This window comes from Vipera berus (assembly GCF_964194415.1).
Source record: "Vipera berus genome assembly, chromosome: 3".
Taxonomy (NCBI): domain Eukaryota; kingdom Metazoa; phylum Chordata; class Lepidosauria; order Squamata; family Viperidae; genus Vipera; species Vipera berus.
In genome coordinates this window covers 133581690-133609346 of record NC_138204.1, presented here as the reverse complement: position 1 = coordinate 133609346, position 27657 = coordinate 133581690, and the positions used below count along the sequence as shown (strand labels likewise).

Genomic DNA, 27657 nt, shown 5'->3' with positions numbered 1-27657 from the left:
GAGGTTCATTCTTTCAAAATGTTTCTGTGGGATACTTCCTTGGCTTAACCATCTAATTCCGTAAGAAAAATGTTCATTATTCAAAATAGAAAACTGAGACTTTGGAACTTAGTAATATGTATTTTTTTTCTTTCTTTTCCATTAGGTATAAAATGTGTGGCTTCAACAATCAGTTGTGAAGATCACCAATGTCAGTGGTTTCTTCACTTGGCTTTTCATGATGTGAACAGACCAATGGGCAACTGAATCATGGACAAGCTAAAACAAACTTTATGGACTGTTTTTTTAAATCAGTTATTTCCTTCATCCATGGGAGGCTATTAACGGATTACAGTGGAAAAGAGAAAGTGGAAAACGGAGAAAGAAGCACTTTGAATTGGAAAGTGATCCTACAATGAGAATTACGAGCACATCTTGCATCTGCCCAGTCCTAGTTTGTCTCTGTTTTGTGCAGAGGTGTTATGGAACTGCACACCATGGCTCCATTAAGGTGACTAGAAATCAAACCAAACACATAGAGGGAGAAACAGAAGTCCACCATCGCCCCAAACGTGGATGGGTATGGAACCAGTTCTTTGTTTTAGAAGAGCACATGGGACCGGATCCACAATATGTTGGAAAGGTAATATCTCTCTAGTGTTCTACAGATGCCTTCTGTGCCACAATTAACTCCAAACCTCTTCAAGGCCAGATGTTATACAAGAACCATGTTGGAGCAGTGGTTAGAATGCAGTATTGAGGGCTAATTCTGCTGACTTCCAGCTGCCAACAGTTTGGCAGTTTGAGTCTCACCGGCTCAAGGTTGACTCAGCCTTCCATCCTTCCGAGGTTGGTAAAATGAGGACCCAGATTGTTGGGGGCAAAATGCTGAATGCTTAGAGAGGGCTGTTCAGCATTGTGAAGCGGTATATAAGTCTGAGTGGTATTGCTATTGCTATATTCAGTAATTTCACTATAGTACTTTATTTGACATTTCACAGAAACTATTTCTAGGAAGAACATCTGTTAATTGTGGGAATTTTTCCTTATAAACAGCCATTTATTGCTAATATAAGGATAAATTCTAGCAACACAATATTAGAGAATTTGCATTTGTTGCAGATACAGGAACAATGTGAATTGCATGAATTTGAATTTCACTCTGGGCTTAAGCCTATAGTAGGAGAATATTATAATCCAGAATAGAATTAATGATCAGAGAACCATTGGATTTTTTTCATAGCAATCTTTATATATGGCTCTGTTAGCTGGGTTTGTCTCTGTGTGTGTGTGTTTGTGTGTGTGTGTATGTATGTATGTATCTATGCATCTATGTATGTGTGTATATTTAACATATTTCTGTATTGCCACAGTCCAAAAAGATTCTTGGTGTCTGCTAGAATATCGGCTGATTTACACAAGTATTTTACATGTTACCAAATTTGTTTTGGTTTTATTTTGAATTGGGAATAATGCCAGACCTTCATGATTATATAGTCAGGAGATCTCCGTAATGTAATGTTGTGAAAGATAAAGAGACAATATTTTAGTACCATTCTATGAATGTGAATGACACAATTGTTATGGACCATGGCCTGCTCTAATATATATATGGAAATATATATTTAAAAAATATATTTTTAATTAACAGGTTCAGTAACCTAAAAGATATAGGAAATACCTAAGTTATCTTCTTTGTCTATTCTTTGTCATTGTTAATATGTAATTCAGCAGCCTTTTTTTGAAGGTTGAGACTCAGATAAAATAAAATAAATATAAAATAAATCTCCCCTCCCCCTGGTTTTTTCTGCCCAGAGTGAATAGGATTGCTCTCACCACCTCTCCACACTGGTCAACAAATTAAGCTTAGAAAAAAACTGAATATTAATCCCCCAGTGAAAGTATTGCACCGTGAAATATATATTACTTCTCTTTTAGGAATATAGACAGAATGTGGTCATCAAAATGGGTTCATTAGCTGTTTTCAAATTAATTTTGTGAACAAGGTTGGTAATAATAAGGGGGAATTTAAAAAGGATATAGAATTTCAAAACACCTGTCAAATAAAAATAACACAAATATCTGCTAGAATTTAGCATATCCTTATATCAAAACAGAGAGAGAGAGAGAGAGGACAAAACAAAACAAAGCCACACTTAGTGATATCTTTGTTTGCTCTAAACTCATCTGCTTTTTTCAAAAGAGGAAAAATTTAGGTGTTATTGGACTAAATGAAGAGGCCCATCCTGAGCGGTTGCTATGTCAAAAATCACTATATATAACAAGAATTTTGAGTGACCCATTTTCTTGATTTCACCTTGCGTGTGTCTCATGTTCAGTTACAATAGTTGTACTCCCCTTCAAGTGATCAGCTTAACAAGACTAGCTTGCGCCCTGACTTCTGTGCCTTCAGAAAGGCACTTGATAAATGCAAATCACTTTTTTTAACAAAAAAAAAATTCCCTTCCACATATATATATATATATATATATATCTAGTAAATGTGGCGATTAAAGATTTTTCCTTCTGAGTTCATGTTTAATCCTGTTTTGTACAGGCTTTGTACCAAACTAAAGGGACAGATCTTTGTTTTTAGGCAAAGTAATGTTATAATGCGAGTAGGCTCTCATACTTTAAAAGCAAAAGCAATTATGGCTACAGCAGAGATACATATATTTGTCAATTTGATCAGAGAAGAAAAATGGAAGGCATATTTCAATCTTCCAAGTTGTTTTTTTTTAATCTAAATTATCCTCTGTCTCTTATTTATTTGGCAGATGGCAGAAATATGAGCATTATAGAGTCACTTGTAATTAGGGTTGCATGTGTGACAAAGAGAGATATCAAGGTTGAGAAAATATCAGAAATAATTGGACATCTTTCATCTCCTATATTACATTTACAGTATAATCAAAATCAGAAGCTTTCCTCATCTATAAATGCATCTACTTAAAAATAAAACTATAGGAAAATCAGTCGCAGTTTGCAGATAAGTTGATAGTGACATTAAGTGATAGTGATTATAATTAAGACACAAAGTTCTTTACCTATTTTGTCTGTTTGACTTTTTTCCACCTTAAAATGAAACCTATACATTTTGATTAATTATAGAGACAAATACTTCACACAATCTATAGTCATGCTGTCTTTGTTTGTTTCTTTTGTTTATAATATGTGTTTCTCCTCTTACGTCAGGTTTCTATTAATTTTGTCTCTTTTTTTTCATCTTGGAGAAATCTGAGTGTTTGCTATGAGTTGACACCAACTGGCATACAATCAATTAATTTTATCTATCTATCTATCTTTCTATCTATCTATCTATCTATCTATCTATCTATCTATCTATCTATCTATCTATCTATCTATCTATCTATTATCTATCTATCTATCTATCTATCTATCTATCTATCTATCTATCTATCTATCTATCTATCTATCTATCTATCATGACATTGAGAATTCTTCTAATATGACCCTTAAAATATACATTCATTTCCTGCCTTATGGTTTTAACTGTGATACAAGTAAGGATGGAAGCTGCTTATCAGCACATTAAATCAAGTAAATCTTGGAGGAAGTGGAAAAACCCTGCTAATTCCTTAATTTTTTATATTTATCACCATTTCTTAGTCTTCAGGGCCTCAAGAAGATTTCAGCTCCACTATTATATGCCTGAATAGTTTCATTGAAGAGTATTATTGCATCTTTTCATCATAAATCTGGCAGTAAGAAGGACTTATTTCAACCCTAGAAAAAAAATTAAACCTCTAAAAATATGTTATATTGGCATGTTATATGTGGGTATGTTGTATGTGGTGTACAGTATATGTATCAAAGGCAAATGATGGACAAAATGTGAAGAAGGAACCAAATGTTTAATATGTTCCATTGAGATCATTATAAAATGAGAGAAAATCTCTACCAGGACATGATAGCAATTATCACTACCTAATACCCAGCTGTGTAATTAAGCCAATTTAGCTGCTTATCTAAGAAGCTGGAGTCTAATCTTAATGTACAAAGACCAATTTTCCCTAAAGAAATAGGATTTTTTTCCCATGAAGGATAATGGCCAATAAAAACAGCCTTTTTAAATATTGCAATATTTCTAATAATGTTAGCCTTGTTTTACTTTTGATCAGGGCACTGAATCTATGTTAGTTCTCCTGAGTCATTAGAATCCTGCCCTATCAGTTTTTGGTATGGTGCCCATAATATTTCCCTTAGAAATAAATGAAGTGTTAGAAAATGTGTTGGTTACCAGTTGCTTAATAAATATGGCATAAATATATTGCATCTTTTCTGTAATTCATGAATATATATATATGTAGGTCTTCGCGTATTCAGGTCTTTTCCCATGTAAGATTGATAGTGTCTTGGCAACGTTTCAACGAGGTCCCACTCGTTATCTTCAGGCTGGTGTCTTCGGTTTCGTGCTTGTGCAAGCACGAGGACACCAGCCTGAATATGACGAGTGGGACCTCGTCGAAACGTCGCCAAGACACTATCAATCTTACACGGGAAAAGACCCGAATACGCCAAGACCTACATACCTGTACCCGTGAAAATCTACAAAAACAAATACATATATATGTTTTCTGAGGTTTTCGCGGGTGTTTGTATGTAGATCTTTGGTCATTCGGTTTTTTCCCCACGTAGAATTGAAGGTATAAGAGCAACGTTTCAACGAAATCTCATCCATCATCCTCAGGCTGGTGGCTTCAGCTACGTTCTTCTGGGAGAAGTGTGTGGTAGTGGCTGTTTGTTCCTCTTTTTTAAACTGCCAGAGGGGGTGTGTTCTGTGGGTGGAGGTGTGCTCTGATTGGGTGGGGGGTTAGCTGTGTTCTGATTGGGTGGGGGTGTGTTTTGAATGGGGGCTGTGTTCTGATTGGGTGGGGGTGTGTTTTGAGTGGATGGGCTGGTCTCAGCTGCCAGTCTTAGAACTGAACTGGTGAGTTGTGCTGCTTTTGTTTGGCTCCGTGTTTGTGGTGGTGCCATGTTTTTATAGTGGGTGTCAGTTTGCTTATTGTGTGGTTTAGAGGGGTTTAAAGTGGCTGATCTCCTTCATGGATTACTGCCTTGTCGTGGCGAAGGGGCTTGCGTAATTCAATGAAGCTATGAGCTATGCCGTGCAGGGCCACCCAAGATGGAAAGGTCATAGCAGAGAGTTCTGACAAAACGTGATCCACTGGAGAAGGAAATGGCAAACCACTCCAGTATCTTTGCCATGAAAACCCTATGGACAGTACCAAAAGGCAAAATGATATGACGCTGGAAGATGAGCCCCTCAGGTCGGAAGGCGTCCAATATGCTACTGGGGAAGAGCAGAGGGCTAGTACTAGTAGCGCCAGAAAGAATGAAGTGACTGGGCCAAAGCCGAAAGGACGCTCAGCTGTGGATATGTCTGGTGGTGAAAGGAAAGTCCGATGCTGTAAAGATTTTTTCTCCATAGGAACCTGGAATGTAAGATCCATGAATCAAGGAAAGCTGGACGTGGTCAAACAAGAGATGACAAGACTAAACATCGACATCTTAGGTATCAGCGAACTAAAATGGACAGGAATGGGTGAATTTAATTCAGATGACCATCAGGTACACTACTGCGGGCAAGAATCCCTCAGAAGAAATGGAGTAGCCTTCATAGTCAATAAAAAAGTAGGAAAAGCAATACTGGGATACAATCCTCAAAATGACAGAATGATCTCAGTTCGAATCCAAGGCAAACCATTCAATATCACAGTAGTCCAAGTCTATGCCCCAACCACTGGTGCTGAAGAGGATGAAATTGACCGGTTCTATGAAGCCCTACAGCACCTTATAGAACTAACACCCAAAAATGATGTCCATATCGTCATGGGGGATTGGAATGCTAAAGTAGGAAGCCAAAAGATAACCGGAATAACAGGCAAGTTTGGCCTTGGAGTACAAAATGAAGCAGGGCACAGGATGATAGAATTTTGTCAAGAGAATACGATGGTCATAGCAAACACTCTTTTCCAACAACCCAAGAGACGGCTTTACACATGGACATCACCAGACGGTCAACATAGAAATCAGATTGACTATATGCTCTGCAGCCAAAGATGGAGAAGCTCTATATAGTCAGTAAAAACAAGACCAGGAGCTGACTGTGGCTCAGACCATGAGCTTCTTGTTGCAAAGTTTAGGCTTAAATTAAAGAAAGTAGGGAAAAGCGCTAGGCCAGTCAGGTATGAGTTAAATCATATCCCTTTTCAATATACAGTAGAGGTGACAAATAGATTTAAGGAATTAGATCTGATAGACAGAGTGCCTGAAGAACTATGGACAGAGGTTCGCAACATTGTACAACAGGTAGCAATCAAAACCATCCCAAAGAAAAAGAAATGCAAGAAAGCAAAATGGCTGTCTGAGGAAGCTTTGCAAATAGCTGAGGAAAGGAGGGAAGCGAAAGGCAAGGGAGAAAAAGAAAGATATGCCCAATTAAATGCAGAATTCCAAAGAATAGCTAGAAGAGATAAGAATGCCTTCTTAAATGAACAATGCAAAGAAATAGAAGAAAACAATAGAATAGGGAGGACCAGAGATCTTTTCAAGAAAATTGGAGAGATGAAAGGAATGTTTCATACAAAAATGGGCATGATAAAGGACCAAAATGGCAGGGACCTAACAGAGGCAGAAGAGATTAAGAAGAGGTGGCAAAATTACACAGAAGAACTATACAGGAATGAGCTTAACATCCCAGACAATCACAATGAGGTGGTCACTGACCTCGAGCCAGACATCCTAGAATGTGAAGTGAAGTGGGCCTTAGAAAAGCTGAGCAACAACAAAGCTAGTGGAGGTGACAGTATTCCAGCTGAGCTATTCAAAATCTTAAAAGACGATGCAGTAAAGGTGCTACACTCAATTTGCCAGCAAATTTGGAAAACTCAACAGTGGCCACAGGATTGGAAAAGATCAGTTTACATTCCAATTCCAAAGAAAGGCAGTGCCAAAGAATGTTCAAACTATCGCACCATTGCTCTCATTTCTCATGCTAGTAAAGTTATGCTTAAAATTCTACAAGCTAGACTCCAGCAGTATGTGGATCGAGAACTACCAGAAGTACAGGCAGGATTTCGAAGAGGCAGAGGAACTAGAGATCAAATTGCTAACATACGCTGGATCATGGAGAAAGCTAGGGAATTCCAGAAAAACATCTACTTCTGCTTCATTGACTATGCTAAAGCCTTTGATTGTGTGGATCATAACAAACTGTGGCAAGTTCTTAAAGAGATGGGAGTACCAGAACATCTTATTTGTCTCTTGAGAAACCTATATGCGGGCCAAGAAGCAACAGTGAGAACTGGACACGGAACCACTGATTGGTTCAAAATTGGGAAAGGAGTCCGGCAAGGCTGTATACTGTCACCTTGCCTATTTAACTTATATGCAGAGCACATCATGAGAAAGGCAGGGCTAGATGAATCAAAAGTTGGAATTAAGATTGCTGGAAGAAATATCAACAACCTAAGATATGCAGATGATACCACTCTAATGGCAGAAAGTGAAGAGGAACTAAAGAGCCTCTTGTTGCGAGTGAAGAAGGAGAGTGCAAAAGTTGGGTTGAAACTTAACATTAAGAAAACCAAGATCATGGCATCCGGCCCTCTCAATTCCTGGCAAATAGATGGGGAAGAAATGGAGGTAGTGACAGATTTTATTTTCCTGGGCTCCAAGATCACTGCAGATGGGGACTGTAGCCAAGAAATTAAAAGACGATTGCTCCTGGGGAGGAAAGCCATGGCAAATCTAGACAGCACAATAAAAAGCAGAGACATCACCCTGCCAACCAAAGTGCGTATAGTGAAGGCTATGGTCTTCCCAGTTGCAATGTATGGCAGTGAAAGCTGGACCATAAGAAAGGCTGAGCGCCAAAGAATTGAAGCCTTTGAACTATGGTGCTGGAGAAGACTCCTGCGAGTCCCTTGGACTGCAAGGCGATCAAACCGGTCAGTCCTAGAGGAGATCAACCCTGACTGCTCTTTATAAGGCCAGATCCTGAAGCTCAAACTCAAATACTTTGGCCATCTAATGAGAAGGAAGGACTCACTGGAGAAGAGCCTAATGCTGGGAAAGATTGAGGGCAATAGAAGAAGGGGATGACAGAGAATGAGGTGGCTGGATGGAGTCACTGAAGCAGTAGGTGTGAGCTTAAATGGACTTCAGAAGATGGTAGAGGACAGGAAGGCCTGGAGGAACATTGTCCATAGGGTCGCGATGGGTCGGACACGACTTCGCAACTAACAACAACAAAGTGGCTGATGTTGCAGCTGTAGTTAGGTTTCTGTTTTGTGGTTGTGTGTTGTTATCGTTGTGGGTTCGGATTTGCTTTTTGAATGGTTGTGTGGTGGTGATGTCATGTGATGTTATCATGAGTTTGGGTCTGGTATCATTCTTGGTGGTTGGGACTCGTCTGTCAATCAAGGTGGGTTTCCAAATGGCTGGTAGGTGAGAGGTATCATCTCGTTTGTTCATGCTGTGGGGGCGTTTTTCTATCTCAATGGCTTCTCTGATTATTCTGTTGTTAAAATGTTCAATTTTGGCGATAGTTTTGGTTTTTTAAAAATCAATTTCATGTCCCGTGGCTTTAAAGTGTTGGAACAGGGATGAAGTTTGTTCTCCCTTTCTGAGTGAGTTCCTGTGCTCTTCAATGCGTGCACTTATTCTTCTGTTGGTCTGTCTGATATATGTGGTGGGGCAGGTGGTGCATGGGATTTCGTATTTGTTGTTAGCTGCGAAGTCGTGTCCGACCCATCGCGACCCTATGGACAATGTTCCTCCAGGCCTTCCTGTCCTCTACCATCTTCTGGAGTCCATTTAAGCTCACGCCTACAGCTTCAGTGACTCCATCCAGCCACCTCATTCTCTGTCGTCCCCTTCTTCTATTGCCCTCGATCTTTCCCAGCATTAGGCTCTTCTCCAGTGAGTCCTTCCTTCTCATTAGGTGGCCAAAGTATTTGAGTTTTAGCTTCAGGATCTGGCCTTCTAAAGAGCAGTCAGGGTTTATCTCCTCTAGGACTGACCGGTTTGATCGCCTTGCAGTCCAAGGGACTCGCAGGAGTCTTCTCCAGCACCATAGTTCAAAGGCCTCAATTCTTTGGCGCTCAGCCTTTCTTATGGTCCAACTTTCACTGCCATACATTGCAACTGGGAAGACCATAGCCTTGACTATACGCACTTTTGTTGACAGGGTGATGTCTCTGCTTTTTAGTGTGCTGTCTAGATTTGCCATGGCTTTCCTCCCCAGGAGCAAGCGTCTTTTAATTTCTTGGCTACAGTCCCCATCTGCAGTGATCTTGGAGCCCAGGAAAATAAAATCTGTCACTACCTCCATTTCTTCCCCATCTATTTGCCAGGAATTGAGAGGGCCAGATGCCATGATCTTGGTTTTCTTAATGTTAAGTTTCAACCCAAGTTTTGCACTCTCCTTCTTCACCCGCAACAAGAGGCTCTTTAGTTCTTCTTCACTTTCTGCCATTAGAGTGGTATCATCTGCGTATCTTAGGTTGTTGATATTTCTTCCGGCAATCTTAATTCCAACTTTTGATTCATCTAGCCCTGCCTTTCTCATGATATGCTCTGCATATAAGTTAAATAGGCAGGGTGACAGTATACAGCCTTGCCGGACTCATTTCCCAATTTTGAACCAATCAGTGGTTCCGTGTCCAGTTCTCACTGTTGCTTCTTGACCCGCATATAGGTTTCTCAAGAGACAAATAAGATGGTCTGGTACTCCCATCTCTTTAAGAACTTGCCACAGTTTGTTATGATCCACACAATCAAAGGCTTTAGCATAGTCAATGAAGCAGAAGTAGATGTTTTTCTGGAACTCCCTAGCTTTCTCCATGATCCAGCGTATGTTGGCAATTTGATCTCTAGTTCCTCTGCCTCTTCGAAATCCTGCCTGTACTTCTGGTAGTTCTCGATCCACATACTGCTGAAGTCTAGCTTGTAGGATTTTAAGCATGACTTTACTAGCATGAGAAATGAGTGCAATGGTGCGATAGTTTGAACATTCTTTGGCACTGCCTTTCTTTGGAATTGGAATGTAAACTGATCTTTTCCAATCCTGTGGCCACTGTTGAGTTTTCCAAATTTGCTGGCAAATTGAGTGTAGCACTTTTACTGCACTGTCTTTTAAGATTTTGAATAGCTCAGCTGGAATACTGTCACCTCCACTAGCTTTGTTGTTGCTCAGCTTTTCTAAGGCCCACTTCACTTCACATTCTAGGATGTCTGGCTCGAGGTCAGTGACCAACTCATTGTGATTATCTGGGACATTAAGCTCATTCTTGTATAGTTCTTCTGTGTAATTTTGCCACCTCTTCTTAATCTCTTCTGCCTCTGTTAGGTCCCTGCCATTTTGGTCCTTTATCATGCCCATTTTTGCATTAAACGTTCCCTTCATCTCTCCAATTTTCTTGAAAAGATCTCTGGTCCTCCCTATTCTATTGTTTTCTTCTATTTCTTTGCACTGTTCATTTAAGAAGGCATTCTTATCTCTTCTAGCTATTCTCTGGAATTCTGCATTCAATTGGGCATATCTATGTTTTTCTCCCTTGCCTTTTGCTTCCCTCCTTTCCTCAGCTATTTGCAAAGCTTCCTCAGACAGCCATTTTGCTTTCTTGCATTTCTTTTTCTTTGGGATGGTTTTGGTTGCTACCTGTTGTACAATGTCGCGAACCTCTGTCCATAGTTCTTCAGGCACTCTGTCTATCAGATCTAATTCCTTAAATCTATTTGTCACCTCTACTGTATATTCAACAGGGATATGATTTAATTCATACCTGAGTGGCCTAGTGCTTTTCCCTACTTTCTTCAGTTTAAGCTTAAACTTTGCAAGGAGAAGCTCATGATCTGAGCCACAGTCAGCTCCTGGTCTTGTTTTTACTGACTGTATAGAGCTTCTCCATCTTTGGCTGCAGAGCATATAGTCAATCTGATTTCTGTGTTGACCGTCTGGTGATGTCCATGTGTAGAGCCGTCTCTTGGGTTGTTGGAAAAGAGTGTTTGCTATGACCATCGTATTCTCTTGACAAAATTCTATCAGCCTGTGCCCTGCTTCATTTTGTACTCCAAGGCCAAACTTGCCTGTTATTCCGGTTATCTTTTGGCTTCCTACTTTAGCATTCCAATCCCCCATGATGATAAGGACATCATTTTTTGGTGTTAGTTCTATAAGGTGCTGTAGGGCTTCATAGAACTGGTCAATTTCATCCTCTTCAGCACTGGTGGTTGGGGCATAGACTTGGACTACTGTGATATTGAATGGTTTGCCTTGGATTCGAACTGAGATCATTCTGTCATTTTGAGGATTGTATCCCAGTATTGCTTTTCCTACTCTTTTATTGACTATGAAGGCTACTCCATTTCTTCTGAGGGATTCTTGCCCGCAGTAGTATACCTGGTGGTCATCTGAATTAAATTCACCCATTCCTGTCCATTTTAGTTCGCTGATACCTAAGATGTCGATGTTCAGTCTTGTCATCTCTTGTTTGACCACGTCCAGCTTTCCTTGATTCATGGATCTTACATTCCAGGTTCCTATGGAGAAAAAATCTTTACAGCATCGGACTTTCCTTTCACCACCAGACACATCCACAGCTGAGCGTCCTTTCGGCTTTGGCCCAGTCGCTTCATTCTTTCTGGCGCTACTAGTACTAGCCCTCTGCTCTTCCCCAGTAGCATATTGGACGCCTTCCGACCTGAGGGGCTCATCTTCCAGCGTCATATCGTTTTGCCTTTTGGTACTGTCCATAGGGTTTTCATGGCAAAGATACTGGAGTGGGTTGCCATTTCCTTCTCCAGTGGATCACGTTTTGTCAGAACTCTCGGCTATGACCTGTCCGTCTTGGGTGGCCCTGCACGGCATAGCTCATAGCTTCATTGAATTACGCAAGCCCCTTCGCCACGACAAGGCAGTAATCCATGAAGGGGGGATTTCGTATACTCCTTGGTTTTCTAACCCAATTATGTCTTTGGGGTTTCTTAGGATGGTGGATATTTTTCTGTCTGTGTAGAATGCTGTTTTGATGTTGTGTTTTCGGAGGATCTTGCTGATTCTGTCTGTGGTCCCTTTTAAGTATGGGAGGATGGCTTTGCCATTTTCTTGTTCTCTGTCTTGGGTTTTTGTGGGTGTCTCTCTTCGGATTAAGTTGGTAATCATGTTTCTTTGGAATCCATTGGCTGTTAGTACATTAGTGAGAGTGTGAAGTTTGGTTTTTAGGTGTTGTTCATCAGCTAGTGAGTGTCTTGGCTACGGAGTTGATCTGTGCTGGGTGGTGGTGTGAGAGTGCGTTCAGATAGCGGTTTGTGTGTGTTTTTTTATGGTAGATAGTGTGTCCTAGGGAGCCGTGTGCCAAACAACTACAGCCTTACGCAAATTCCATCACCTCACATGTACAAAACTCATTCCAATTCATAGAGATCATAAGTAAACTAAACCTACAGCCCTGTGACCTACTTGTGAGCTTCGATGTCATATCTCTATTCACCCAAGTGCCAATCAAAGAAGCCTTGACAGCTATCCTAAATAAATAGAACCCCCAAAAACACATCCTACATCTGACCAACCACTGCCTATCAAACACATACTTCATCTACAATGGACAAAGATACCAACAAATGGAAGGAGCACCCATGGGATCACCCCTTTCACCTGTCATCACAAACCTCTACATGGTACACTTTGAAACCCTCGCTCTAGAAAAATCCAACCGCAAACCCAAACTGTGGCTCAGATACGTAGATGACACCTTTGTAATCTGGCCACACGGCAAAGAAAAACTGGATGACTTCCTCACACACCTCAATAGCCTACACCCCAAAATACAATTCACCATGGAAACAGAAGCTAACAACCAACTTCCCTTCCTTGATGTCTTAGTCTACAAGAAATCCAACAGTTCCCTAGGACACACTATATATATATATATATATGGATCTTTGGTTATTCGGGTTTTTCCCCGCGTAGAACTAAAGGTGTAGGCGCAACGTTTCGACGGAATCCCATCCGTCATCATCAGGCTGGTGGCTTTAGCTTCCTTCTTCTGGGAGAAGCATGTGGCTGTTTGTTCCTCTTTTTTAAACTGCCAGAGGGGGTGTGTTCTGTGGGTGGAGGTGTGCTCTGATTGGGTGGGGGACCAAGTGTGTTCTGATTGGGTGGGGGTGTGTTTTGAATGGTGGGTGTGTTCTGATTGGGTGGGGGTGTGTTCTGAGTGGATGGGCTGGTCTCAGCTGCCAGCCTTAGAACTGAGCTGGTGAGTTGTGCTGCTTTTGTTCGGCTTCGTGTTTGTGGTGGTGCCATGTTTTTATAGTGGGTGTCAGTTTGCTTATTGTGTGGTTTGGAGGGGTTTAAAGTGGCTGATGTTGCAGCTGTAGTTAGGTTTCTGTTTTGTGGTTGTGCCTCGTTATCATTGTGGGTTTGGATTTGCTTTTTGAATGGTTGTGTGGTGGTGATGTCATGTGATGTTATCATGAGTTTGGGTCTGGTATCATTCTTGGTGGTTGGGCCTCGTCTCTCAATCAAGGCGGGTTTCCAAATGGCTGGTAGGCGAGAGGTATCATCTCGTTTATTCATGCTGTGGGGGCGTTTTTCTATCTCAATGGCTTCTCTGATTATTCTGTTGTTAAAATGTTCAATTTTGGCGATAGTTTTGGTTTTTTTAAAATCAATTTCATGTCCCGTGGCTTCAAAGTGTTGGACCAGGGATGAAGTTTGTTCTCCCTTTCTGAGTGAGTTTTTGTGCTCTTCAATGCGTGCACTTATTCTTCTGTTGGTCTGTCCGATGTATGTGGTGGGGCAGGTGGTGCATGGGATTTCGTATACTCCTTGGTTTTCTAACCCAATTATGTCTTTGGGGTTTCTTAGGATGGTGGATATTTTTCTGTCTGTGTAGAATGCTGTTTTGATGTTGTGTTTTCGGAGGATCTTGCTGATTCTGTCTGTGGTCCCTTTTAAGTATGGGAGGATGGCTTTGCCATTTTCTTGTTCTCTGTCTTGGGTTTTTGTGGGTGTCTCTCTTCGGATTAAGTTGGTAATCATGTTTCTTTGGAATCCATTGGCTGTTAGTACATTAGTGAGAGTGTGAAGTTTGGTTTTTAGGTGTTGTTCATCAGCTAGTGAGTGTCTTGGCTACGGAGTTGATCTGTGCTGGGTGGTGGTGTGAGAGTGCGTTCAGATAGCGGTTTGTGTGTGTTTTTTTATGGTAGATAGTGTGTCCTAGGGAGCCGTGTGCCAAACAACTACAGCCTTACGCAAATTCCATCACCTCACATGTACAAAACTCATTCCAATTCATAGAGATCATAAGTAAACTAAACCTACAGCCCTGTGACCTACTTGTGAGCTTCGATGTCATATCTCTATTCACCCAAGTGCCAATCAAAGAAGCCTTGACAGCTATCCTAAATAAATAGAACCCCCAAAAACACATCCTACATCTGACCAACCACTGCCTATCAAACACATACTTCATCTACAATGGACAAAGATACCAACAAATGGAAGGAGCACCCATGGGATCACCCCTTTCACCTGTCATCACAAACCTCTACATGGTACACTTTGAAACCCTCGCTCTAGAAAAATCCAACCGCAAACCCAAACTGTGGCTCAGATACGTAGATGACACCTTTGTAATCTGGCCACACGGCAAAGAAAAACTGGATGACTTCCTCACACACCTCAATAGCCTACACCCCAAAATACAATTCACCATGGAAACAGAAGCTAACAACCAACTTCCCTTCCTTGATGTCTTAGTCTACAAGAAATCCAACAGTTCCCTAGGACACACTATATATATATATATATATATGGATCTTTGGTTATTCGGGTTTTTCCCCGCGTAGAACTAAAGGTGTAGGCGCAACGTTTCGACGGAATCCCATCCGTCATCATCAGGCTGGTGGCTTTAGCTTCCTTCTTCTGGGAGAAGCATGTGGCTGTTTGTTCCTCTTTTTTAAACTGCCAGAGGGGGTGTGTTCTGTGGGTGGAGGTGTGCTCTGATTGGGTGGGGGACCAAGTGTGTTCTGATTGGGTGGGGGTGTGTTTTGAATGGTGGGTGTGTTCTGATTGGGTGGGGGTGTGTTCTGAGTGGATGGGCTGGTCTCAGCTGCCAGCCTTAGAACTGAGCTGGTGAGTTGTGCTGCTTTTGTTCGGCTTCGTGTTTGTGGTGGTGCCATGTTTTTATAGTGGGTGTCAGTTTGCTTATTGTGTGGTTTGGAGGGGTTTAAAGTGGCTGATGTTGCAGCTGTAGTTAGGTTTCTGTTTTGTGGTTGTGCCTCGTTATCATTGTGGGTTTGGATTTGCTTTTTGAATGGTTGTGTGGTGGTGATGTCATGTGATGTTATCATGAGTTTGGGTCTGGTATCATTCTTGGTGGTTGGGCCTCGTCTCTCAATCAAGGCGGGTTTCCAAATGGCTGGTAGGCGAGAGGTATCATCTCGTTTATTCATGCTGTGGGGGCGTTTTTCTATCTCAATGGCTTCTCTGATTATTCTGTTGTTAAAATGTTCAATTTTGGCGATAGTTTTGGTTTTTTTAAAATCAATTTCATGTCCCGTGGCTTCAAAGTGTTGGACCAGGGATGAAGTTTGTTCTCCCTTTCTGAGTGAGTTTTTGTGCTCTTCAATGCGTGCACTTATTCTTCTGTTGGTCTGTCCGATGTATGTGGTGGGGCAGGTGGTGCATGGGATTTCGCATACTCCTTGGTTTTCTAACCCAATTATGTCCTTGGGGTTTCTTAGGATGGTGGATATTTTTCTGTCTGTGTAGAATGCTGTTTTGATGTTGTGTTTTTGGAGGACCTTGCTGATTCTGTCTGTGGTCCCTTTTAAGTATGGGAGGAGGGCTTTGCCATTTTCTTGTTCTCTGTCTTGGGTTTTTGTGGGTGTCTCTCTTCGGATTAAGTTGGTAATCGTGTTTCTTTGGAATCCATTGGCTGTTAGTACATTAGTGAGAGTGTGTAGTTCGGTTTTTAGGTGTTGTTCGTCAGCTAGGTGTTTTGTTCTGGAGATGAGTGTCTGGGCTACGGAGTTGATCTGTGCTGGGTGGTGGTGTGAGAGTGTGTTCAGATAGCGGTTTGTGTGTGTTTTTTTATGGTAGATAGTGTGTCCTAGGGAGCCATTGGATTTCTTGTAGACTAAGACATCAAGGAAGGGAAGTTGGTTGTTAGCTTCTGTTTCCATGGTGAATTGTATTTTGGGGTGTAGGCTATTGAGGTGTGTGAGGAAGTCATCCAGTTTTTCTTTGCCGTGTGGCCAGATTACAAAGGTGTCATCTACGTATCTGAGCCACAGTTTGGGTTTGCGGTTGGATTTTTCTAGAGCGAGGGTTTCAAAGTGTACCATGTAGAGGTTTGTGATGACAATAGCCAACATATGCTGGATCATGGAGAAAGCTAGGGAATTCCAGAAAAACATCTACTTCTGCTTCATTGACTATGCTAAAGCCTTTGATTGTGTGGATCATAACAAACTGTGGCAAGTTCTTAAAGAGATGGGAGTACCAGAACATCTTATTTGTCTCTTGAGAAACCTATATGCGGGCCAAGAAGCAACAGTGAGAACTGGACACGGAACCACTGATTGGTTCAAAATTGGGAAAGGAGTCCGGCAAGGCTGTATACTGTCGCCTTGCCTATTTAACTTATATGCAGAGCACATCATGAGAAAGGCAGGGCTAGATGAATCAAAAGTTGGAATTAAGATTGCTGGAAGAAATATCAACAACCTAAGATATGCAGATGATACCACTCTAATGGCAGAAAGTGAAGAGGAACTGAAGAGTCTCTTGTTGCGAGTGAAGAAGGAGAGTGCAAAAGTTGGGTTGAAACTAAACATTAAGAAAAGTAAGATCATGGCATCCGGCCCTCTTAATTCCTGGCAAATAGATGGGGAAGAAATGGAGGTAGTGACAGATTTTATTTTCCTGGGCTCCAAGATCACTGCAGATGGGGACTGTAGTCAAGAAATTAAAAGACGCTTGCTCCTAGGGAGGAAAGCCATGGCAAATCTAGACAGCACACTAAAAAGCAGAGACATCACCCTGTCAACAAAAGTGCGTATAGTCAAGGCTATGGTCTTCCCAGTTGCAATGTATGGCAGTGAAAGTTGGACCATAAGAAAGGCTGAGCGCAAAAGAATTGAGGCCTTTGAACTCTGGTGCTGGAGAAGACTCCTGCGAGTCCCTTGGACTGCAAGGCGATCAAACCGGTCAGTCCTAGAGGAGATCAACCCTGACTGCTCTTTAGAAGGCCAGATCCTGAAGCTAAAACTCAAATACTTTGGCCACCTAATGAGGAGGAAGGACTCACTGGAGAAGAGCCTAATGCTGGGAAAGATTGAGGGCAATAGAAGAAGGGGACGACAGAGAATGAGGTGGCTGGATGGAGTCACTGAAGCAGTAGGCGTGAGCTTAACTGGACTCCAGAAGATGGTAGAGGACAGGAAGGCGTGGAGGAACATTGTCCATAGGGTTGCGATGGGTCGGACACAACTTCGCAACTAACAACAACAACAACATATATATATATATATATATATATATATATATATATATATATATATATATATATGTAGATCTAGAGTCTCGGGTTTCTTCCCGCGTTCCTTTCCTTTCTCGGGAAGAAACCCGAGACTCTAGATCTACACATACAGACACCCGCGAGAATCTACGAAAACAATATATATATATATATATATATATATATATATATATATATATATATATATATATATATATATATATATATATATATATATATATATATTCTCCCTATATCCTTTAGTAAGAATTAGTTTAATATTCGTATGTATTTGTATGTGTGGGCAATATGGAGGTTATTTTTAATAAAATTCTTTAATTGCAGGAATCACTTCTGGTACTAGATTTTCAGTTTTCATTCTGTAGTTGATTTTGACTGGCAACATAATCTTACAAAGATTATGAAGACTTTTTTCATGGTTGGGTTACTTCTGAAAAGCAGATTCTTTATCAGCATTTCCTTAAATATATATTACATTCATGACTCTTTAGTTAGACATTAGTTATAATATATGTTTAATGCTGGAGTTTAATGAATAAACCATAAACTGTGTGTTTTAAAACAAAGCTTCACTGATTACTGTAGGCATTTTTCCAATTGAGATTTCAGAACAGCAAACTTTGAAATGATTATCTAGATACCAATTGTATGAGTATGTTATTATATGTTAGGGAATTCTGGAGAGTTAAGAAAAAGATTGATGTTTGGGAGAACATTCAACTATTGGAAAGTTGTGGGAATGGAGCCCATAAATAATTTAAGGTGCATTTACATGTATGACTCAAAATATATGTTAGCATTTTACTAAATACAAGCTCCTGACCTCCTTATATTAAGCCAGGAATCTTAGGTGGGCTTTTATTAACAGTCATTTGATGATGGATTTACCTTTTGGGGGTTATTCAGAAACCTGAAAAAGGAGGTGTCCAATCATGTGGAAGATCCTGTTATTTGACCACAAAACCACTTTGGATTTCCCAAATCTGTAAAAGCAGGAACTGAAGAGCATGGTACAAACCATGTAAGGATCTTGAGGACAGAATCGTTGTACAAAGTCCTGTATCTGAATAAGTCATGGCTTAGATATCACACTGTTCTGATACAGCATTTTAACATAGTTGATTAAAGAAAAAAATACAATTTGCTTAGTATTGAATTGCTACCAGGCTTATTAAAATATTATTAAAAGGTTGTATGACTTTTTCAGGCTGTTAGTTATTATACTGGATTTACAGACAGTATACCACTATTTTCTTATTTTGGAGTGGGGGGGAACTAAGAAATAATTATTTACTGGCTTAATGCAATAGCCAAGAAATGAAAAAAGTGTTATAACCTTGTTTGTTTCTCTTTTCCTTTTTAAAATGGCAAGTATAGATGAGAGCACATATTAATAGGCTAATTTATCCAGCTCTAATGTGACCGTTCTATTTTATTACTTTGGCAGTATTATGCTTAGGCATTTATTACATGACCCAGGCCTTGTAACAGTCACAGTTGGGGCATTCACTGCTAGTTTACAATGCAGCCAATCCACTTCAGAATGCTAATTGTTTAATAAATATAACCAAATGTCTTTGGTGCTTGACTAAACCTAATTACATTATCATAGTGCAGTAATGTAGAAGGTTGCAATAATTGCTTAATAGACAAATTGGTTGGGGAAAAAGTCATTAGAAATGCTAGGCTGGTGTATTACTTTAACATAGTTACATGAGGCAAAGGACTTTATACAACTATCTGCTATACAACTTGTGTTGTTCTGCTTTAGCAGAAATGTCCCTATTAGCATTATACATACATTTTAAGGAATGAAGATTGTATGGTAGATCAGTGATTGCAGAATTGAACCAGAAATATCATACATAACAAGAATTGTGTTCACTGGAGTAAAAACCTGTTCGTAGAATTTTGTTGCCTGTCAATGTGTTCTGGCTACCTTGAAAAGGCCATGTCAAGCTTTTGAGAGTTTGCAGAATTTTGGGTAGCCTGTTCAGAGAGGCACTGGGTGAAACAACCTCCATGTGGTTTTGAAGAGTTCAGCACCATCTTTGGCCATCCATGAAAAGGGAAAAGGATATGTAGTGTCGCTGCCTTTCACTGGCAAGCAGAACATGGCTTTCAGCCTCTGTGTTATTCCACTTTCTTCAGTCACTCCCCTCTTCAGGGAACCTGAACTTCAGAGCTAACTTAGATTAGTTTTCTGTGTCGATGTTATTATGGTCATATGTAATTGCACCAGCCTCACCCTGGTGGAATTCTTGGAGGCAAATGTACCATTCACAGTTTACCATCCAAAACTGATCTTATTCAACTTTCTCAATTTTAGAAAGGTTCATGTATGCACTAAAAAACACATCCTGTGCTTTATCCAAATTGGTATAGAATCTGGAAGATGCAAAATATAGTCATAATAAGATATATGTAAAATATTTTTGTTAAAGACCAATTTAGTAGCTTATCGAGCCTAAGGAAAATATTTTAGATTATTGTATCTATGTTCCGTTTCTATGACTTAGCATAGCGTAAACAAAAACAGCACCCTATATAGGCAAATAGCATATACTGAGACAGTAGGCTAGAATCTTTCTCCATAGCTTTTTATATTTATGAAATCAACTGTAGGATCTTCTGTCTTAAATATCAGAGTATGAAAACTTGTACAACATGATGAGATGTTTGCATAATCTGAAGTGTGTCTCTTCATTCCATTGTATGCAAGAACAGGAGTAATATGTCAGGTCTTCCATTTCCACTGCTCTCTGATTCAGTGACAAATCTGTTCATCTAACACTGTTAAGAGCCATGCTGGATCAGTCCAAATTAGATTGTGTTTTGCAGTTCTCACACAAATGTTAATGCCAACCCTTGAAGCAGAATTTCAACTACATGCTGCTGTTCCTCTACAACTGGGATTAATATTGCATAATTTACATTATATTTCTGGTAATCCATAAGCATTATTGTTAGTAACCACTAGTAGTTTTATCTCCATAAACTGTTCTAATAATATTTTAAAGCTCTGTAAGCTATGACTGTATGTTGTGGTAGCAAAATCCACCATGTGCTCTGTTTAGAAACATTTCTCCTTTATCTGTCTCTGATCTCCCACCATTCCACTTTACCTTATACCCTTCTGGCAATTATGAGAAAAGTGGGGAGTTCCTTATGTATTTTCTTTATGCCATTTTTCCTTCTATAAACCTGTTTCTCTGAAAGTAAGGCCTACCCCGGAAATAAGCCCCAGTTTTGGGGCAAGGCGCACACCTAAAAATCAAGCTAGGGTGGGGGTGTGAAGCTGCTCCACACACCCTGCACCCACTCACCTTGCAGCCAGGCCTCTCCTCGCTAGCCCACTTCTTCTGTGGTGTCTTCTGCAGCCAGGCCTTCACTGAATCCATAGCTTGGTACTTGGCTGCATAGGCCTTCCAGAAAGGCCTGACTGCAAAATGCAGACCGGAATGCAGCTGCAGAATGAAGCTGCTCCTTAAGTCAGAAGAAGTGGGCTGGTTTGGCAGGGCTCTTAGTGCCAGAGTTGAGTATAAAAGACATCCCCTGAAAATAAGACCTGGTGCCTCTTTTGGAGGGGAAAAAATATCTTTAAGGAAACACAGGTAGTTGTTCCATGTCTTTCTTTTTCCTCTTAATCTGAGCAAGCAAACAAAAGCAAGTAGACCCTCTTCCATAGGAGAATTACTGTCAGGACCCACCCCAGTCCACGTCTTAGGAAACAAAAACTCTTGGAGTCAGTTCTAGTCCAAAAGGATTTTTTACTAGGACATGCTTGGTTGTGGAAATAAAAGACAGGACTTGGTATTGTTTTACAAATTGAAACTTTATAAAGAGTTCCCGGTTCAACCTCCCTTCCCTCAACCCCATTTGCTCAGACCCCCATCATTTTACTTCGTGTCATCCCTTTCGTGGGAAAAAGGGAACTTCGAATCTTTATGGTTATTGCCTTCTTCCTTTACAGATTCAAATGGAGACACAGGCCAGATGCCTTCTTCCCTAACCCTCCCTTTTGTTTCCCCAGTTCAAAAGGTTTCCCTTGGTCTTTGAAATAACCTAAGGCAGGCTGAATCCACATGCACTTCTCCTTCCTCAGGAGATGGCACAATCCATGGGGGGGGGGATAATGTTTTAAACATGCATTTATGAATGTTGTATAAATGGATTCTGACAATTACTGTAGTCCCTTGACGATTCAGTTGTTCTTTTCTGCTTGAACCAAAGCAATACAGGTAGTCCTTGACTTACAACAGTTCATTTAGTGACCATTCGCAGTTACAACGGCACTGAAAAAAGTGACTTATAACCATTATTCACACTTGTGTCCATTGTGGCATCCCACAGCCACATAAGAAAAATTCAGATGCTTGGCAATTGACTCATATTTATGACGGTTGCAGTCTCCTGGGGTCATGTGATCACCCTTTGCAAATTTCTGACAAGCAAAGTCAAGGGGGAGTCCAGTTTCACTTAACAACCACATTACTAACTTGACAACTGCAGTGATTCACTTAACAACTGTGGCAAGAAAAGTTGCAAAATGGGGCCAAACTCACTTAACAAATGTCTCACTTAGCAACAGAAGTTTTGGGCTCAATTGTGTTCTTAAGTTGTATATTCTGTATATTCTGACTAAACCATAGATTTGCATTAAAATACACTGTGCTGTTGACATTATGAGTTCCTTTTCTAATGTTCTTCAAAACAGCATTTGCTTTTTTCATAACAGCTCTATTATGCTGGACCATTGCCAAGATCCTTTGTGTAATTTGATGCCATTTCCTCACCTCTTTCCTTATTGTCCATGCACTTCATATTAAATTATTGTTGAACGGATTAAGCATGACAGCAAAGTGGCCTGTTATCTAAAGCATGCTATGTCCAATAGAAAACTGTTATCACATTCTGTATGTACAGGTTAACATTCTTCATTATTGGGGAAATGAAAATATAGAGTCAACTAGTAGTGAATTCACATCACATCAGAAATCAATCCGTTCTAAATGTTTCAGATTTCCTAGTCTTCAGGTACAAGCTTCTTTGAAAACTGATTTTTAAGAGACCTTCATTGTAGCCTGTACCTAGTCATAACCTTATATAGAGTTTCAAATACAATAGGGTAGAGTAGGGGGGTCTTCAAACTTGGCCCTTTTATGACTTGTGGACCAACTCCCAGAATTCCTCAGCCAGCATGCCACAAGTCATAAAAGGGCCAGGTTTGAAGACCCCTGGGATAGAGTAACCTTATGTCTTATTTCATAGAGCAGGGGTCTTCAAACTTGGCCCTTTTATGACTTGTGGACTTCAACTCCCAGAATTTCTCAGCCAGACACACTGGCTGAGGAATTCTGGGAGTTGAAGTCCAAAAGTCATAAAAGGGCCAAGTTTGAAGACCCCTGTCATAGAGGACAGTCCCTCTACTATCATAAGAAAGCATAAGAAAAATTGGGTGGCTTGAAGTTGCTTATCATAAATACCAAGACTGAAGACCAAACAGGCAGATTGAAATACTAATTGAAATTGTCCCCATCTTTATAAGATGTATTTCCATTTAAAATATATCAGATATTTTTAACATGTGTATTTATGCATTTAAGTGCAAACAAATGCATGTGCATTTTAGTGCAAATTTTCTCTTGGATGATGCATCAAGTGGTCACCAGAATATAAGAACATGTAAAGGAAAGTCATTGACTTTAATTTAGGCAGGGAGTGAAATAAAATTGGCAAGAATGTACTGAAAACATTTAACAGTGGCAGAAATTGTGTCCTTAAATTGCATTCTTTTTGATGGGGAACTGTTATATATAAAAGTGTGGAATTAGCATCCTTGAGAATGATGGCAGATTGTTTCTAAGACTAAAAAGACCACAAAAGTCACAGAAAATGTAAACTTAACAAGGACACTTGGAGGGAAGGGGTGAAAAATGTTAAGGTGATGGATAGAGTGTTGCAGTGTGAGCCTTGCTCCTTGCAATATCAACACCCGTAAAAAAGCAGATGTGATTTGTATTGATGCGCTTTATTCACCATCATCATAATTTTGATCCACCCCTAGCCCAAAAGATGAAGATTATGCTAAGGTGGACATACTCCAAAGTAATTGCAAATGAGATCTAATAAAGGCAAATCAAAATGGGAAGGTTATACCCTTTACAAATGGAATTATAGAATGACAAACATTTGCAGAGGAAAATCCTTTTTTAGAAACCTCACTAGAAACTGAGATATGACCAGCTGTCAAATAAAAAAGCAACTACCACAGATGGAATACCCATTGAAGTATTTAAAACTTAGGGAGGGAATACAGTTCAAGTGCTCATAGCTTTGTGTCAACTAATTTAGGAGTGTGGTCTAGAGATTTGAAGAGAATGGTAGGTACCGTATATACTTGAGTATAAGCCGACTCGAATATAAGCCGAGACCCCTAATTTTACCCCCCAAAAATGGGAAAAGTTAGTGACTCGAGTATAAGCCGAGGCTGGGAAATGCAGCAGCTCACCTTATGCTCCTCTCCAGAGATCTTCCCTCAGCAGCGGCCGGCAAAGTAGCTCGCACGTGAAACAAGCCCGGCAGAGGAGCCGGAGCGGCGAGCAGAGGCGCCCGGCCCAGATCCTGCAAGGCCCGGCCGAGACACGCCCCCAGCAGCGGAGCTGCTCCGGCTCCTCTGCCGGGCTTGTTTTGCATGTGAGCTACTTTGCCTGACGCTGAGAAGACCCGCTTGGGCACTCGGGTTGGTGTCAGTCTCCGCAGGCCCTTCTCATTTCCAGGAACGTCAAGCGCGCTTGGCTCCCCACCCCCACGGCAGGGCAGGGCAGGGCAGAGACTTGCTCGCCCTTCTGACGGCCCTGAAGAGAAACGAAGGGCTTGCAAACTCCCCGCGAGAAGCTGGGCGAAGCGCGCGGCTGGGCGAGTGTGTGCCTGCACGCGTATTTACGAAAGAAACGCTCCGAGAGTTCTTCTTTCTCCGCCCCCTTGGGGGGAACTCTAGCGACTGCTGTAGCCGCGCTTCTCTTCTCGGCTCCGAAAATAGGGATTTCTACTCTCTCTCTCTCTCTCTCTCCCCTCCCCACCCCGCATTCTCCTGCCTCTTCGATTGTGACAATAAAAGGGCGAAGGGTGCGCTGGTTTCTTCCTCCTTCCTCCCCCCCTCCCCTCCCCTCCCCGATTGTCAGGTGAGGCAGCTGGAGGTCTGGCCGGGATATTGTAGCCGTTTTGAAACGCCGCATCTTGAAACGCCCGATCAGCTGATTTTCGGGTGGAAGAGCCGCGGCTTGAATCTGTTTGCATCTGCCTGAATTAGACCGAAACGGCCTGAATTTGACCAGAGTTGCTTTGTAATGGCTGGAGGAACTGCAGAGGAGGTCTTGCCGGGAGATTGTGGCCGTTTTGAAACGCCGCGGCTTGAAACGCCCGATCAGCTGATTTTCGGGGCGGAAAGAGCCACGGCTTGAATCTGCTTGTATTTGTTTGAACTTAACCAGAAACGGCTCGTAATGGCTGGAGGAACTGCGGAGGGAGTGAAAATTCCGCCCCGAAAATCAGCTGATCGGGCGTTTCAAGCCGCGGCGTTTCAAAACGGCCACAATCTCCCGGCAAGACCTCCTCTGCAGTTCCTCCAGCCATTACAAAGCAACTCTGGTCAAATTCAGGCCGTTTCGGTCTAATTCAGGCAGATGCAAACAGATTCAAGCCGTGGCTCTTCCACCCGAAAATCAGCTGATCGGGCGTTTCAAGACGCGGCGTTTCAAAATGGCTACAATCTCCCGGCCAGACCTCCAGCTGCCTCACCTGACAATCGGGGAGGGGAGGGGAGGGGGGGAGGAAGGAGGAAAAAACCAGCGCACCCTTCGCCCTTTTATTGTCACAATCGAAGAGGCAGGAGAATGCGGGGTGGGGAGGGGAGAGAGAGAGAGAGAGAGAGTAGAAATCCCTATTTTCGGAGCCGAGAAGAGAAGCGCGGCTACAGCAGTCGCTAGAGTTCCCCCCAAGGGGGCGGAGAAAGAAGAACTCTCGGAGCGTTTCTTTCGTAAATACGCGCGCAGGCACACACTCGCCCAGCCGCGCGCTTCGCCCAGCTTCTCGCGGGGAGTTTGCAAGCCCTTCGTTTCTCTTCAGGGCCGTCAGAAGGGCGAGCAAGTCTCTGCCCTGCCCTGCCCTGCCGTGGGGGTGGGGAGCCAAGCGCGCTTGACGTTCCTGGAAATGAGAAGGGCCTGCGGAGACTGACACCAACCCGAGTGCCCAAGCGGGTCTTCTCAGCGTCAGGCAAAGTAGCTCACATGCAAAACAAGCCCGGCAGAGGAGCCGGAGCAGCTCCGCTGCTGGGGGCGTGTCTCGGCCGGGCCTTGCAGGATCTGGGCCGGGCGCCTCTGCTCGCCGCTCCAGCTCCTCTGCCGGGCTTGTTTCGCATGTGATTCCGGGCCAGGTGCTGCTGAGGGCGAGCAGAGGCGCCCGGGCGACCCCAGCAGCGTCAGGCAAAGTAGCTCGGCCGCGCGCAAGTCCTCGGTAAGTTCTTTTTTTTTTTGTTGACTGGAGTATAAGCCGAAGTGGATTTTTTCAGCCCAAAAAGTGGGCTGAAAAATTCGGCTTATACTCAAGTATATACGGTATATACTTTCAACAAAAAAGGAAGGTACAAGAAAAGAGCCAAATTATCCAAGCATTACAACTTACTCTTCATCCAAGTAGAGCTTTGTTTAGAATCTCAGAAAGGCAAAGTCATACGTGAAGAAGACAAACACCAAATTAACAAGCAAATTTTAGAAAATGTAACATGAGATCATGTAGGTAAAGAGTTGCTGTTGATGAAATTAAAATATTGGATAGCTTTGTATTCTTACTTTCAAGCATAAAGATGGACATTAAGCTGAGAAAATGAATTAACTCTGCAGTACAAAGCATTGACCAACTGAGGCAAGATTATAAAGGATAAGGACATTGTAATAGCAACAAAACTAAGCCAAGGTTATGAAGAATAAGGACGATGTAATAGCAACGCTAATCTGATTATAATTATTTTAAAAATTTGTATATCACCCAACATTCTACGCCTCTGGGCAGTTCACAATTAAATAACATTAAAAGGAATAAAACAAGATAATAAAGTAATAAAAAGAATGAATAATAAATGGTGGTACACCAGAAAGGAGCTAAAAATTCACCAACAAAAGGGGTCCTTGATCACTCTCGGAAAAGGCCTGAGCAAAGAGTGAGCTCTTCAAGGCCCTTTGAATCACAAGATTGAACTATCTGGACAAAGTAAAGACCAGTTATCCCTCAGGTAATTGGGCCTTATGCCACATCAGGCTTTAAAGATAATAATCAGCACCTTAAATTCCATCCAGAGGCAAATTGGCAAGAGATTCAGCTCATGAAGTGGGCACATTAGATGGATATACCAAGACACACCCCTCGTTGCCTACACTACTGCACCCTGGACCCAATGAAACTTCCAGGGGGTCTTCAAGACCGCCTATATAGAGTGTGTTGCAGTAGTCAAGCTGAGAGGTGATCAGGGTATGGGTAACTGTCTGAAGGACATTCTAATCTAAGATAAGGATCAACTGATAACTGGAACTATACAAGGGCCTTCCTGAGCACAACTTCCACTTGCTCATCAGAGAGCAGGAAGACCCCGAGATTGTGTATCGCCCTGGGATCGGGTTGCACATACCTATTGTAAGTACTTGTAAATAGTGTCACTGTATGTAGTAAAAATGCATAAATGTCCACACTGTCTTAGTTCTTGGAGGTAGTTGCCATCCTTGCAAACCAAAATAATCCCTAGTTCTAAACGTTCCCAGGTACTCTGGGACAAAAGTCTCTTTGCTTGTCTAGATTCTCTGTTTATTTCCCTTTATCTGCTTTCTATCAGTACATGATAGTGATTCAGCATGCTAACAGAATTCTTAAAGTGGGTCAAGGAGGGCAGAAAACTGCATATTGTCTACAGTGTATTACAAATCCCTTGATTGTCTCTTTTGAATGGTTTCACGGAGATAGTTATTTTTTTTAAAAAAAAGACAACCGATTTCCAGTATCATTTAGTGAAACAAACTTACGGAGAAAAAAGTAGAATGTGTGTGCTAAACGTATC

The 27657-nt window shown here is 41.6% G+C and overlaps 1 protein-coding gene across 2 annotated transcripts in view; it reads left to right on the top strand.

Moving 5' to 3' along the window:
* Positions 1 to 394: 394 nt before the first annotated feature.
* Positions 395 to 27657, top strand: part of CDH18 (cadherin 18) — a gene marked incomplete at its 5' end in the record, with an annotated part of 209102 nt that continues 181839 nt past the window's right edge. For both annotated transcript variants that reach the window (XM_081323254.1, XM_081323253.1), the window contains one exon: positions 395 to 622. In XM_081323254.1, coding sequence (XP_081179380.1) covers positions 395 to 622 — 228 coding nt within the window. The remainder of the gene's footprint in view (positions 623 to 27657) is intronic.